The sequence below is a fragment of the Nerophis ophidion genome, linkage group LG28 (genome assembly GCF_033978795.1).
Source record: "Nerophis ophidion isolate RoL-2023_Sa linkage group LG28, RoL_Noph_v1.0, whole genome shotgun sequence".
Lineage (NCBI taxonomy): Eukaryota > Metazoa > Chordata > Actinopteri > Syngnathiformes > Syngnathidae > Nerophis > Nerophis ophidion.
The window spans coordinates 18977760-18994359 of record NC_084638.1 but is presented as its reverse complement, the minus strand read 5'-3'; the positions used below and the strand labels follow the sequence as shown (position 1 = coordinate 18994359).

Sequence of the window (16600 nt, the reverse complement as noted above, 5' to 3'; positions counted from 1 at the left end):
GATGTTTTGTGCGTGTGCCGCTCTCGATATGTAGAAATATCTTGGCTTTACCCTAACACCTTTTCTTGATCAAACGCTCTAAAAAACGTCTTCTAGTCCACAGGTTTATTGACCGTAGAAAGGGTAAAACTGAAAGCATACAAGCAGAAAGGATGCTTACATTACAGACATGCACACACAGCCACTTACACACACAAACATGCTACAATTAAACTTGAATTATGCTGTGTATTGAACTTAAATAGATGAATAAATGCCACAAAAGATGTAATCTAAGTGCTCTACAGCAAACTAGCTTACTATGCTAACATTCACTTCACTGTATAAATTGCGAAAATTAGCATGACTGACTTTTGGCCATAAAACGTCCCAAATTACATCACATCCAACAAATAATGCAACTCAATCAAATATTGACATACTACTCAATGATACATACCGATGATACTTTGTTTGGCATGAGATTCGAGCAGATGAACACGTTTGCAATCGTCACTGAACTAGCTTAAAGAAGACTTGAAAGGAACTCCTTGTTGTGCCCTGTTCACATGGACATTACTGTAAACAAGGCAATGCTGCCTCCTGCTGTCTAAAGGAGGAAGTGCACCTCACTAATGAATTCCCAAGTGAACTTAAAAACTGGTTTTACATATACTATCTATAAATTCAACAAACAAGACAGAACAGTGCGCAATCAAGGATTGGAAGAAAATATTGACAAGCACGTCACAGATTTTGAAGTTTTGGCAAATACATGCAATTTTGGAAGTATAAAGGACTCTCGGATAAGAGACATAATGGTTTGTGGCTCACACAGCTCTGCAACGAGAGAGAGGCTGTTGAGGAGGAAAACTTAACCCTGGAAAAGTGTCTGCAAATATGCAGAGCGGCAGAGCTGTCGAAAGAAAACAGCAGAACTCTGCAAGGACAGACGGTGGAAGAAATACATGCAGTACAGAAAGTGCCGCAACATAAAGATATGATCAGTTGCAATTTTTGTGGTAAAACACATGCAAGGAACTAGAAATTGTGTCCAACTTTTGGTAGGACATGCAGGAAATGTGGCAAAGACAACCATTTTTCCTCCAAATGTAGGTCATAGGGCTGGGCGATATATCGACATACACAATATATCGCGGGTTTGTCTTTGTGCGATATAGAAAAGGACTATATCGTGATATTGGAATATACGTTCTCACGCAGTTGCTTTTAGCTGCTGGCATTACACTCCAGGCTCTTCTCACTCTTTCTTGTCTCTCCTTACAGACAGCAAGTACACCTTCTTCCATGCGTCACATACTGTCACGTCATACGTCACATACTGTCACGTCATACGTCACATACGTATACACCCTCGCGGAGCAGAGAGGTAGCAGCATGGGTAACGTTAGCTGCACGTAAGCGATGATAATACGTATCCCCGATCCCTCAGGCGAGCCGTGCGGGTGGTAATACGAGAGAAAGAAAGTGCGAATGAAGGAAGAATTAATTCCCAAGAAAAACAGCAGGAGGTCCATCATCTGGCGGTGGTTTGGCTTCAAGTGGGAATATTTTGAACAGACAACAGTAATTTGTCAAGTGTGGACCAAAAACGTTGCTACAAAAAGTAGCCTTACTGCTAAAATGTAGCATCATTTGAAAAGTCACCTGCCAGAGAATAAAGAGTGATTACTCTTCATGTCAACATCTACATTCCGTGCCACACGCCCACACCATCAAAATGCCGAGGCAAACATTTCCAAATCAACACTATGAAAAAAATAGTCAACAACACCATTTAAAGGGGAACATTATCACCAGACCTATGTAAGCGTCAATATATACCTTGATGGTGCAGAAAAAAGACCATATATTTTTTTAACCGATTTCCGAACTCTAAATGGGTGAATTTTGGCGAATTAAACGCCTTTCTGTTTATTGCTCTGGTGGCGATGACGTCAGAACATGACGTCACCGAGGTTATACAGCCGCCATTTGCATTTTCTACACATTACACACACGGGTCTCAGCTCTGTTATTTTCCGTTTTTTCGACTATTTTTTGGAACCTTGAAGACATCATGCCTCGTCGGTGTGTTGTCGGAGGGTGTAACAACACTAACAGGGAGAGATTCAAGTTGCACCGAAGATGCGAAAGTGTCTGCCCCCATTGAATGTGCCAAAGTGTCTTCACATTTGACCGGCGATGACGTACATGACACAGAGATGTATGGATAACCTGCAGATGCATTTGCAACGATAAAGTCAACAAAATCACACAGGTGAGTTTTGTTGTTGACGTATGTGCTAATCAGACATATTTGGTTGCGGCGTGACTGCCAGCTAATCGATGCTAACATGCTACGCTAATCTATGCTAACATGCTACGCTAATCGATGCTATCATGCTATTTACCGGCGATGACAGACATGGCGCAGAGATGTATGGATAACCTCCAGATGCATTTGCAATGATAAAGTCAACGAAATAACAAAGGTGTGTTTTGTTGATGTTGACTTATGTGCTAATCAGACATATTTGGTCGCGGCGTGGCTGCCCAGCTAATTGATGCTAACATGCTATTTACCGGCGGTGCTAAAGCAGACATGGCACAGAGATGTATGGATAACCTGCAGATGCATTTGCAACTATATTACGTTTCCTTCCACCCACATTTAATGCGAAAAAAACACTTACCAATCAACGGATTTAAGTTGCTCCATTATCAGAAATTGCGAAAGTCCTGATCATTTGGTCCGCACATTTTACCGACGATGCTAACGCAGCTATTCGGCCATGCTTTGGCTATGAATAGCGTCAATAGCTATTCGCTCAATAGCTTCAGTTTCTTCTTCAATACTTTCATACTCCAACCATCTGTTTCAATACATGCGTAATCTGTTGAATCGCTTAAGCCGCTGAAATCCGAGTCTGAATCCGAGCTAATGTCGCTATATCTTGCTGTGGTATTCCCATTGTTTATTTACATTGGCAGCACTGTATGACGTCACAGGAAAATGGATAGTGGTTTCGAAGATAGCGAAAATAAGGCTATTTAAAGCTTTATTTAGGGATATTCCGGGACCGGTAAAATTTTGAAAAAAAATACAACAAGCCACTGGGAACTGATTTTTATTGTTTTTAACCCTTTTGAAATTGTGATAATGTTCCCCTTTAAAGAGGAAGAGGAGGAACCCAGCATCAGTCAGCAGGGAGAGCATCTTGACGGACTGGAAGACGTTGATGTCACCAAGGGTGACTGATGTCCCTGTGACTGGTGTCCCTGTGAAGAGTAAAGATGATGAGGTCAAAGGTGAAAGTGAGGAGAAGAGAGAGGCAGAGCCTCCAAGCAGCAGGTCAACACAACACATGACAACAGAAGCTGATGGAGACCACTGTGGAGGATCACAAGCAGACAAGCTCTTAGCTCCACTATCAGATAGTGAGGACACAACGTCACACTCTCCTGACACTGATGATGAAGACTCTAAAGATGATAAGACAAGTCACACTGACAACACTCACTTGAAATGTTCTCTCTGTGACAAAACCTTTAAATATCGCCGTAGTCTGAAAAGACACATGAGAAGACACACTGGAGAAAAAACTTTTACTTGCTCACTTTGTGGTAAATGTTTTGCACTAAGTTCATGTATGGAAATACACAGAAGAATATACACTGGAGAAAAATCTTTGAACTGTTTAATCTGTAGTAAAGGTTTTGTACAAAGTCAAAATTTGAAAGTACACATGATAACACACACTGGGGAAAAACCTTATGTCTGTTCAATCTGCGGTAAAGGTTTCGGAACAAGCCACGACTTGAAAGTACACATGAGAACACACACAGGAGAAAAGCCTTTTCCCTGCTCAATCTGTGGTAAAGGTTTTACACAAAATCAGAATTTGAAAAAACACGCTAGAACACACACTGGTGAAAAATCACATTCCTGTTCAATCTGCAACAGAAGCTTTTGTGACCGAACAACCCTTGTAGCACACATGAGAAGACACACAGGAGAGAAAGTGTTGAGTTGCAGTGTGTGTGGTGAAAGATTCTCTTATAAGTACCAGTGGGAGAAACACAAGTGTTTGAAATGGACACGTTTACTTTTATTTTCAGAATAAGTAGCTGAGATAGGCACCGCCGCCCCCCACGACCCCAAAGGGAATACGTGGTAAAAAATGGATGGATGGATGGATAATTAGTACATAGTAAAATAGTTTTACGGGTGGAAAGCTGGTTTTACTTTTATTCTTTCATGAGATGTGGAAAATAGCTGGTTACTTGTTTCTCTCGCGAGATCTGACAACACTGCGCGCGAACCAAACACGGCGAGGATAAAGCAAGATGGCGTCTGACGTTATTGCAGTCGTCACAGTTCAGTGTTCTTAATCTGTGCCTCCATGTACACATATATGTCCTTTATTAGACTCTATTAAATAGAGTAAACATCGTTAAGAACTGTTTGCATCTGGTTATATTAGTCTGAGCGCACTTTGATGCTTCTCGAGCTAGTTTGCTTACTAGTTAGCTTAGCTTGTTAGCTGCTAACAAAGAGAGGCGGAAGTGATCAAAACACATCGCTAAGCAGAGATGAAGTGTGAGTGTAAAGTGTTGTGATTGTGTGAAAATGTGCGAAAGAACGATAGCAGAGTACGAGGAGGAACTTTGTCCAACAAAAGAGGAGAAGGAGCGACAACATCAAAAACATCAAGTTGTGTTACACAGAACAGGTTTGTTTACTTTTTACTCTCACATCTTTACTAACTTTAGATTTTATTATTAACATTATTCTTGAATAGATTGTCTATAGGAAGATGAATTGTCATGTGAGGATGATGCAATGATTTTTTTAATGTTCATAAAAACGAGACAGTTTCAGACACACAATATTCATGAGAGGTTGATGTTCCTCTCAGTTTGTAACAATGTGTATCAACATGTTTACACAAAACTCACACAGTCACCGGGGGAATATTCCAGAGAGCAGGTTAAGTGCAAAGTCCTGAGTATGTAAAGCTCGAAAGTTTTACCTCCAAAAATAAGAGAGGTAAGACAAAGTCAGAGTCAGTTACCATGGTAACTGACGCTGTAAACCTAGCCAGCTAGCTGGCAGGTTTGGCAAGTTATATATTTATGTAAAAGCTATACTGACATGCTATTTCCTTCATGTCGGTGTTCTAAAGATGACATCTTGATCTCATAGCATCTCAAACCAATTGACCGATCATTATTAAGTAAAGTGTCTTATAGTTACTTAAATGTGTCTTTAACCAAGCAACACTATGTTTTATCCAGTTACTCAATTAATCGGAAACATTTCCCGTAGAACACTTGATTAATAAAATGTTCAATAGCTACAGCCCATTACTTCATGTACGATTTAATATTCAGCTTGTAGGAGTTAAAATGTGTTTTGTTTGTGTCCTGTAGACATCCATCAGCTGATTGAACACCAAGAAGAATGTCTCCCTCATCTGCAGGGGGACAGATTCACTTTAGAGTATCCCCAGCCCTCACATTTTAAAGGGGACGAGGAGGATCCACCTTCCCCTTATTTTAAAGAGGAAGAGGAGGGAGAGTGTCCTGTAGGGCAGGAGGAAGCTGATCTCAGCAAGTTTCCACTGACTGTTGTCTCTGTGAAGACTGAAGAGCATGAAGACAAACCACCTGAGTCCTCACAGCTGCATCACAGTCCAAGTAAGCACAACATCCGCATATCATCTAATACAATGTTTGTGACACATGTTCATTCGGGGGCCACATTTATGACTAAAGATGAAGATATATTTGCTTTTTAACACCACCATTTAAAAATCAATCATCAAGAGTGTAATTGCTGGGTTGTAACCATGTGACCTAGAGGCTGTCCTCCTAACCTCACTTGGTCAAATGAAGGCAAACATTCAATATGGCTACTGTTTATTTACCTTTAGCAGCACATATGTCAGCATATTTCAAAGGTTTAGTGGTGAAGATTAGAGATGTATAGCAAGTACCATTTTTTTTAATCAATACTGGTTCCTAATTATGTCGTCCATGAGGACCGTGAAGATTCTGGACTAACGACACTACTATTTGTATTTTTAATAGCAGCTGACTGACGTAACTATGACATGTTGTCACATTGAGTTCAGCTGCCGCTGCTACACATTAAAATCAGCTTTGAATAATGATAAATAAGGTAGCAACATTATGCAAAAGTTTGATGTGTGTGTTATTGACAAGAAGATGACATAACTGCATTTCACCTTGCACTGCACACATATTTGACTTCTGTAAGACTTCAAATAAACAGCTGCTGATAAAAGACTTCCCTGCTCTGAGATGTTACAGAACATCATGTTGGAGGTGTTCGACTTCTTGTGCTAATAGGAATGCTATTTAAAATGCCTTTTTTCCACTTTTTTATTTCCGCAAATGACATGTAGTACCGATAAGAGTACCGATAAATACTGGTATCGATAAGGGGTATCGATTAGGGTATCATATCAATAAATTCCTAAGGATTTATATCCCTACTGAAGATACAAGCCAGATATCTTAAAAAAACAATTTTAACGTTTGTTTGGATTTAGTTACTTCTCTGCTGTCCAGCAATGTCTCAATTAATCTATTTTATTAGTACTAATTAGCAAAGTTGTCTTGTCTTTCTAAAGTCTTTATTTTGTCAGCCCCCTCGCGGTTAAGATGTCTGAGTGCAAACTATTTGTGACTGATGAAACTTTCTGTGAATCAAAATTTAAGAAATTGTTTCCGGAAAGTTAATTACTTTGAAGGCGGCCAATAAATACGCAAGAACGATAGCAGAGTACGAGGAAATACTTTGATAATCCCTGAGGGGAAATTAAATGTTGTAACAATACCAATATTTTTCTACTAGTTAGGGGTGTAACGGTACACACAAATTTCAGTTCGGTATGTACCTCGGTTTAGAGGCCACGGTTCGGTTTATTTTTGGTAGAGTAAGAAAACAACAAAATATAATTTTTATCCTGCCTTCCTTAAGCACACTTGTACACGAAGGCAGGAAGTTCAACACCTTCCGCTCATAAAACTCTGAACACCAGGTTGACTGATAGAGGCCAGGTTTATTGACAATTGCAAGGGTGACAAGTCGCCACCTCATCGCAGGGCCAACAGACAGACAACATCCATCCATCCATTTTCTACCGCTTGTTCCCTTTCGGGGTTGCGGGGGGCGCTGGCGCCTATCTCAGCTACAATCGGGCGGAAGGCGGGGTACACCCTGGACAAGTCGCCACCTCATCGCAGGGCCAACACAGATAGACAGACAACATTCACACTCACATTCACACACTAGGGCCAATTTAGTGTTGCCAATCAACCTATCCCCAGGTCCAGGGTGTACCCCGCCTTCCGCCCGATTGTAGCTGAGATAGGCGCCAGCGCCCCCCGCGACCCCAAAAGGGAATAAGCGGTAGAAAATGGATGGATGGATGCAAGGGTGACACTCTCCAAGGTTCTCATAGTCATCATTGTCACCGGCGTCCCACTGGGTCATTATTGTCACCGATGTCCCACTGGGTGTGAGTTTTCCTTGCCCTTATGTGGGCCTACTGAGGATGTCGTAGTGGTTTGTGCAGCCCTTTGAGACACTAGTGATTTAGGGCTATATAAGTAAACATTGATTGACATTGATTGATTGACACTGTAGGACACAAACATTGTAAATGTAAATGCATGAATTAAATGAACTTAATAATGTCATATCACAGACCACTGGTGATTAAGTATTCCGTATGAATTAAATCTAAGTTTAACTTTGTCACACACCACTGTATGTGTTGTTATGATTAATAATACCAGTGACAGATGAGCCTTCTACCGTTTAAATTATCTTAAGTAACAGTACTACAAACGTCCAGTAGATGGTGGCAGATGACAACAAATGAAAGTTAGTGGACAAGTGATGTAATCAGAGATCGTCTAACATCATAAAACACACACATTTCACAGCTAAATATGATTCATTGTGTACTATAAACATTAAAGATAGGTACATACCAACAATGCCACGAACAGCATAAGATGTGATAATTGTTTGCTGAAACACGAGGAGTAAAGCGGAGTTGTGTGCACCAGTCTGAAATCTTTCCGCAGTCTAAACACGTGACCTACCTACGTGTTTCTTAAAGGTACAGCTCACTTAACAGAACCAACTGTAATGACTCGGAAATAAAACACACACTAAATAAATAAAGTAATCTTAATAACTGAGGCAGAACAATTTTTTTGCAAAATTTGCAAAATCTTCCACCAAAAATATTTTTCTTCGTGGAATATTTGATGCGAAGTGATGGGAACCTTGGATAGGTCAATAATTCATAATAACATTGATTTTGATTCAATATTAGGTTTTGAGCAATGACAGTTTGAAAGAAAACAAAACAGCTTTGTTTTATTAGTCACCATTGCAACTTTTTCTAAATTACATCTAACCTTCAAGCTTTTCTATTTCACTTTTGTTAAGTTTTTGTTTATTTTAATAGTACAAACCCCGTTTCCATATGAGTTGGGACATTGTGTTAAATGTAAATATAAACGGAATACAATGATTTGCAAATCATTTTCAACCCATATTCAGTTGAATATGCTACAAAGACAACATATTTGATGTTCAAACTCATAAACATTTTTTTTTTTTGCAAATAATCATTAACTTTAGAAGTTGATGCCAGCAACACTTGACAAAGTTGTTGGGAAAGGTGGCAATAAATACTGATAAAGTTAAGAAGTTCTCATCAAACACTTATTTGGAACATCCCACAGGTGTTCAGGCTAATTGGGAACAGGTGGGTGCCATAATTGGGTATGAAAGCAGCTTCCATGAAATGCTAAGTAATTCACAAACAAGGATGGGGCGAGGGTCACCAATTTGTAAGCAAATTGTCAAACAGTTTTACAACAACATTTCTCAACGAGCTATTGCAAAGAATTTAGGGATTTGACCATCTACGGTCCGTAAAATCATCAAACGGTTCAGAGAATCTGGAGAAATCACTGCACGTAAGCGATGATATTACGGACCTTTGAGCCCTCAGGCGGTACTGCATCAAAAACTGACATCAGTGTGTAAAGGATATCACCACATGGGCTCAGGAACACTTCATTAAACCACTGTCAGTAATTACAGTTGGTTGCTACATCTGTAAGCGCAAGTTAAAACTCTGCTGTGCAAAGCAAAACCCATTTATTAACAACACCAAGGAACGCCGCTGGCTTCAATCGGCCCGAGCTCATCTAAGATGAACTGATGCAAAGTGGAAATGTGTTCTGTGGTCTGACCAGTCCACCTTTAAAATTATATTTGGAAACTGTGGACGTGGTGTCCTCCGGAACAAAGAGGAAAATAACAATCCGGGTTGTTGTAGGCACAAAGTTCAAAAGCCAGCATCTGTGATGGTATGGGGGTGTATTAGTGCCCAAGGCATGGGTAACTTACACATCTGTGAAGGCACCATTAATGCTGAATTGTCCATACAGGTTTTGGAGCAACATATGTTGTCATCCAAGCAACGTTATCATGGACGCCCCTGCTTATTTCAGCAAGACAATGCCAAGCCACGTGTTACAACAGCGTGGTTTCGTAGTTAAAGAGTGCGGGTACTTTGAATATGACCAATGTATGCATTGGTCATATTCAAAGTCCTCATCTGTCCAGGGACATAATTCCTTAGTTTATAAATAGAATATACAATTTAAAAAATGAAAGAAGACGTTGTGATGCCAAAAAATATCGACATAATCATAGTAGTATCGGCTAGATACGTTGCATTTGTTTACATTTTGAAGCCGGTGAGCCTCAAAATGTTTAGCATGTTTAGCTGTTCCTCGTCCTGCAGTGATAATGTTACATGTAAGAAACATACTTTATTTGTCGCCATGGAGGCGAGGATTAATGATTTAGATGTAGCTAAAACACTGCCGACGGCGGATGGACGTTAGCCGCTAGCTAGCTAGCCATGTCTTAAAGCACCTCTTCCTGAGGGTGTTTCAGTGTTATAACTTCACTTTTATTTTTAGTTTTTAAGCCAAAATGCGTTCGTTCTCCCTTTTCTGTCTACACACTGTGTCTGCTTGTAAGTAGTCCGTGATTGTGGGCTGCCAAACATGCTCATCTGCTCGTAAACCAGCAATGTCACGACGTGACTTTGACGCGGGAGAGGGGCGGTGCGGAACCGGTACTTTTCAGAGAACGTTATCGTACCGAACATGATTCATTAGTATCGCAGTACTATACCAATACCGGTATACCGTACAACCCTAATAGGTGGTATGGCCCACTGATAATTAAAATAACAAAATAATGTTGGTTTTCATCAGATATGTTCTAGTATTGTATACGTGGATGGGGGCACTGCTTTGGAAATAATGTGTACCCCTTTCAGAGATCACGTTTAGTTCCACTTCAAACATTGACATGTTGCACAATGAGATGAGTGCTGTAGCACAAGCGTGGGATAACGTGAACAGTTGTGGAACATTTTTAACGAACACAGTGGAAAGTATTTTGAGAAAAATGATATGACGCAGATATTGCTTTCTTCCTTTCCTGTTAACTTGAGAAAAAAACAGGATCTTGTTGGAAACGCGATGTTTGTATCTCAGCTGCATTCGGGCGGACAGGTCGCCACCTCATCACAGAAGTTTGGTTCTTTTATGACTTTATTATTGGTGTACTGAAAATGTGAGCAAATGTGCTGGGTCAAAAGTATACATACAGCAATGTTAATATTTGGTTACATGTCCCTTGGCAAGTTTTACTGCAATAAGGCGCTTTTGGTAGCCGTCCACAAGCTTCTGGTTTTCTGACATGGACTTGTTTCTTCAGCATTGTCCATACGTTTAAGTCCGGGCTTTGGGAAGGCCATGCTAAAACTTTAATTCGGCGGGTGTATATTTTAGCGTCTCGGAAGAGTTTGTGCTGCAAGGGGTTCTGGGTATTTGCTCTGTTGTGTTTATGTTGTGCTACGGTGCGGATGTTCTCCCGAAATATTTTTCATTCTTGTTTGGTGTGGGTTCACAGTGTGGTGCATATTTCTGACAGTGTTAAAGTTGTTTATACGGCCAACCTCAGTCTGACCTGTATGGCTGTTGACCAAGTATGATTGCATTCACTTGTGTGTGTGAAAAGCCGTAGATATCATGTGATTGGGCCGGCACACAAAGGTAGTGCCTTTAAGGTTTATTGGCGCTCTGCACTTCTACCTACGTCCGTGTACACAGCAGCGTTCTAAAAAGTCATACATTTTACTTTTTGAAACCGATACCAATAATTTCCGATATTACATTTTAAAGCATTTATCGGCCGATAATATTGGCAGTCCGATATTATCGGACATCTCTAGTTTGGGGTCATTGTCCTGTTGGAACACCCAACTGCGCCCAAGACCCAACCGGGCTGATTAGTTAATCTTGTCCTGAAGAATTTGGATGTAATCCTCCTTTTTCATTGTCCCATTTAAAGCACCAGTTTTATTGCCAGTAAAATAGGCCCAGAGCATAATACGAACACTACCATGCTTGACGGTGGGAATGGATTAAAAGCCTCACCTTTTCTCCTCCAATCACATTACTGGGTATTGTGGCCAAACAGCTCAATTTGAGTTTCATCTGACATCACATGGACAAAGAAAAGACCTTCTGGAGGAAAGTTCTGTGAAATACCAAAAAATAACATGTGGTGTCTTGTTAATTTATAGCCAAAAGTGTTTTTATTTTATAGATATTTTCAAAGCAGAATATTGTCCTTAGGGCCCTCTGGCACCCCACGGGGTAACCGTAAGATCTGGGCCTTTTAAGACCTCACTGTTGGGGCTAATAAACCTGTTTCTTCTCCTTTTTACCGAATTTGAAAGCAAAAGTGAGTCCACAAATAACCGAATCTTAAAGCAGAATTGAAAATGAAATCTGAATTGGTAAAATCTTATCAATCTAACGTGACTGAAAAAAAGATGGACTCCTCTTGAACATGTTTGTCTTCTTATTTCCTGTAGACGTCTGTGAAGAACATCTTCTCTCTGAGCAACAGAAGTGGAGCTTCAGGATGGACAAGGAGGAGCCACACCCCTTCCACATTAAGGAGGAAGAAGAGGCGCCACATTCATTGCAAATGCAAAGGGAAGAAAATAACCCACTAGCCTCTCATTTTAAAGAGGAAAAGGAGGAACACAGCATCAGTCAAGAATGGTTGGAGAAGTTCCATGTGATTGTGAAGAGTGAAGATGATGAGGTCAAAGGTGAAAGTGAGGAGAAGAGAGAGGCGGAGCCTCCAAGCAGCAGCTCAACACAACACATGACAACAGAAGCTGATGGAGACCACTGTGGAGGATCACAAGCAGACAAGCTCTTAGCTCCACTATCAGATAGTGAGGACACAACGTCACACTCTCCTGACACTGATGATGAAGACTCTAAAGATGATAAGACATGTCACACTAACAACACTCACTTCAAATGTTCTCACTGTGACCAAACATTTAAATACCATTGTCGTCTGAAAACACACATGAGAAAACACACAGGGGAGAAACCTTTTTCCTGCTCAGAATGTGGTAGAGATTTTAGACTGAAACACATGCTAAAAGAACACATGAGAACACATACTGGAGAAAAACCTTTTTTGTGTTCAATCTGCAATAAAGCTTTTACCCGAAGGCACCATTTGGTAACACACAAGAGAATACACACTGGAGAAAAACCTTTTTCATGTTCAATCTGCGGTAACAATTTTACTGAAAGGACATTTTTGAAAACTCACATGAGAACACACACTGGAGAAAAAACTTTTTCATGTTCAATCCGTGGTAAAGATTGTGTTCAAAGGCACAATTTGAAAACACACATGAGAATACACACTGGAGGAAAACCTTTTTCCTGCTCAGAATGTGGTAAAAGTTTTGTAATGAATCAAAGTTTAAAAGTACACATGACAACACACACCGGAGAAAAGCCTTTTCCATGTTCAATCTGCGGTAAAGATTTTATTCGAAGGGACCATTTCAAAGCACACATGAGAATACACACTGGAGAAAACCCTTTTTCCTGCTCAGAATGTGGTTAAAAGCTTTGTAAGAAATCAAAGTTTAAAAGCACACATCAAAACACACACTGGAGAAAAACCTTTTATATGTTCAATCTGCGGTAAGGATTTTACTCGAAAGCACAATTTTAAAACACACATGAGAATACACACTGGAGAAAAAAATGCTTCATGTTCAATCTGCGGTAAAGATTTTACTCGAAGAAACAATTTCAAAACACACATGAGAATACACACTGGAGAAAAAACTTTTTCCTGCTCAGAATGTGGTAAAAGTTTTGTCATAAAACAAAGTTTAAAAGTACACATGAGAACACAAACTGGAGAAAAAACTTGTATATGTTCAGTATGTGGTAAAAGTTATATAAAAGGAGACCGCTTAAATTTACACATGAGAACACACACTGGTGAAAAACCATACTCCTGTTCAAGCTGCAACAAAAGCTTTCGTCACCGACAATCTTTTACAGTATACATGAGAACACACCCAGAAGAAAAAGTGTTGAGTTGCGGTGTGTGTGGTGAAAGATTCTCTTTTAAGTACCAGTGTGAGAAACACAAGTGTGCTGGTGAGAACAGCAGCAGCAAATGAAGATGCAGGATTTGAAATAAACTGTCAAAACTTTAACTTTGACTTTCCAACAAAATAAGCACATATAACATGTGTGACATCATTGTTGTGTGTGTAACACAATCTTGTTAATATGATTCTAACATTTATAGATTAGACACTTCAGATTAGTTTTTTTATTTCAGTCAAGTATATGAAATGATGAACAGAAAAATTTGACTGAAAAGGTGAGAATAAACACTACATAAAATATGTTACATACGGTAACCATTGTACGTGTAGAAATTCATAATTCACCTTTATTCTTATTCATAAGAGTGTTTTATATATGTTTTTGAATAATGAAGTGTTACATATTTAATTTTTATAATTGTAGATGATTTCATAGATGAACTCCTTTATATGATTTACATATTTGTTTTACATGTGTTCATACCTTTGCTTTTGAGTACACAAAAATCCCTCTTAGTTTATATTTACTGGTTCACATCTGAAACATCTTCTGGACCACTTCTGGAAGCATATTATTATTTACTTCATACATCATTTGAGCAGTTGTCTTTTATACAAGATCATTTACTTTTGAAATGTGTGACTTTATTAATCATTTGTTGGGTCTCTATAATCCATTATTTTAATTGTCTTTATTACTTTCTTGTGTAATATGAATATTGTTGTGTGATTGTTTTATATGTATGTCCCCAGACCTTTATGCAATAAACAATGTATGCTTTAACTAAAGTTGGGTAAAATAATTGTTGTTTATATTTGTAAGTATGTGTTTTATTGCACTCCATTTTTAATGTTTTCTGCAGTGTGGCAAAGGAATGTGTTTGGAGAAATGTAAGGAGGTTAGCATCAGTTGCCTGAACAAGGACTTGAACCCTGGACCCTCAGATTAAAAGTCTGATGCTCTGCCGACTGAGCCACCCAGGCCCTTATCAATGCTGATTTGAGAGAACAGCAATATTGTCAATCTCAAGTGAAGGTGAATTAGTCAGCATGTTCAGTGACAAACTGGGAACTGTCAAAGCTCGAGCTCGCCAATTGCTTGAATCCAAAGCTCATTTTTGACAGCAATGCCAGTTTTACATCGTCATCAACAAAGAAGGTTTTGATCAAAAAATAAGCTCCTCTCCCGAAGTTGCCGACTCTGAGCTGGATTAAACTTAGACTTCCTTTTTATTGTCATTCAAATTTGAACTTTACAGTACAAATAAGAACAAAATTGTGTTGCATTAGCTCTTGGTAGTGCAGGATAAAAGAAAAAGCAATAAGGTGCAGATATAAATAAATAGATTACTGTACAGATAAATACATTGCACTTTTTCATATGCATCCAGGTTTATGGATGTATGTTATATTGTCTTTTTTATTCCAGCGAGTTAATCCATTTTGGGGGGAGTTGAGGGGATCATTTAATTATGATGCGTTCAAGAGTCTTACGGCCTGAGGGAAGAAGCTGTTAGAGAACCTGGAGGTTCTGCTACGGAGGCTGCGGAAACTCTTCCTAGAGACCAGCAGTGAAAACAATCTTTGGTGGGGGTGGGAGGAGTAAAGTTTTATGCGTGAATGAGTAATACGACAGTTTTGTAATATGTAATTAATTAATTCAGTCATTATTAGCATACTGAGATGAAGAATATCTTATTTTCAATAAGGTTGAAAGTGTTTCTCATAATTCTTCTTCTTTGTACTTTGTAAGCACTATTAATTTGAACAACCTCTTAAACTGGATCATATCAGTACAATGTTTAACTTCTTTACTTAATCCATTCCATAATTTATTTTCACATACTGATATGCCAAAGGTTCTAAGTGTTGTACGTGCATACAAATGTTTTAAATTAGATTTTCCCCTTAAGGTTATATTTCTCCTCTTTAGTTGGTAAGAATTGTTGTACATTCTTTGGTAGCAGGTTATAGTTTGCTTTGTACATCATTTTAGCTGTTTGCAATTTTACCAAATCATCAAACTTTAATATTTTTCACTCAATAAATAAAGGGTTTGTATGTTCTCTATATCCAACAGTATGTATCAGTCTAATTGATCTTTTTTGTGACATGGTTAACGAATGAAGCTTTTGTAGTTATTTCCAGATATCTCTGCACAATAACTCAGATATGGTGACACTAGCGAGCAGTAGAGAATAAGAAGTGTTTTTTGGCCCAGGACGTATTTTGCTTTATTCATTATTGAAATGTTTTTTGGCACCTTATGTTGTATATTTTGTATATGAGATTTCCAGTTAATTTTATCATCTATTAATACTCCCAAAAATCTGGTTTCTTTTGTCCTTTCAATGTCTACCCCGTCTATTTGTATTTGTGTATGATGCTCTTTTCTATTGTTACCAAATAGCATTATTTTAGTTTTACTGAGATTCAAAGATAGTCTGTTTTTATCAAACCATTTTTTTAATTTGTTAATTTCTTCCGTTATTATTTTTATTATCTTCTGTGTGTTCTCTCCTGAACAGAAAGCAGTTGTGTTTTCTGCAAATAAAACTAACTTTAAGTCCTTTGTAACTTTACAAATGCCGTTTATATAAAGATTGAACAATCTTGGTCCCAGTATTGATCCCTCGGGTACACCACAAGATATATCTAGCCGTGCTGAAATATTTTCACCCATCTTCACATATTGCGTCCTGTTGGTTAAATAACTTCTTACTCAGTTCAAGACCAAACCTCTGATACCATATCGTTATATTTTTTGTATTAAAATATCATGAATAATTGTGTCCAATGCTTTTGTGAAGTCCATGAATACTGTGGCCGCACATTCTTTACCATTTTTGCATTGGTAATATCCTCTGTTATTTTCATTAATGCTATCGATGTTGAGATATTTGATCTGAATCCATATTGGTTCCCCACAAGTGTCCCACTTTTGTTGATAAATATATCTAATTGGCTATTGAATAGTTTTCCCATGATTTTGGAGAATTGTGGAAATAATGAAACTGGTCTGTCTTTAT

The 16600-nt window shown here is 38.7% G+C and overlaps 1 protein-coding gene, 1 long non-coding RNA gene and 1 other non-coding gene across 5 annotated transcripts in view; 1 reads left to right on the top strand and 2 right to left on the bottom strand.

Annotated features, from left to right (window-relative positions):
• Nucleotides 1-3094: 3094 nt before the first annotated feature.
• Nucleotides 3095-8103, bottom strand: LOC133545516 (uncharacterized). The gene is made up of 3 exons (XR_009804862.1): nucleotides 8011-8103; nucleotides 3504-3548; nucleotides 3095-3261 (listed from the first exon to the last, which is right to left on the bottom strand). It is a non-coding gene; the product is annotated as an uncharacterized LOC133545516 (long non-coding RNA).
• LOC133545435 (oocyte zinc finger protein XlCOF22-like) overlaps nucleotides 4293-16600 on the top strand; it is a 28018-nt gene continuing 15710 nt past the window's right edge. For 2 of the 3 annotated variants that reach the window (XM_061891036.1, XM_061891037.1), the window contains exons 1-2: nucleotides 4293-4715; nucleotides 5416-5682. In XM_061891036.1, the coding sequence (XP_061747020.1) occupies nucleotides 4613-4715; nucleotides 5416-5682 (370 nt within the window). In that variant the 5' untranslated portion in view covers nucleotides 4293-4612. Of the gene's footprint in view, nucleotides 4716-5415; nucleotides 5683-12002; nucleotides 14361-16600 lie in introns of those variants that run through there. The other variant, XM_061891034.1, reaches the window with a different exon arrangement.
• On the bottom strand, nucleotides 14483-14555 carry trnak-uuu (transfer RNA lysine (anticodon UUU)). The gene has a single exon. It is a non-coding gene; the product is annotated as a tRNA-Lys (tRNA).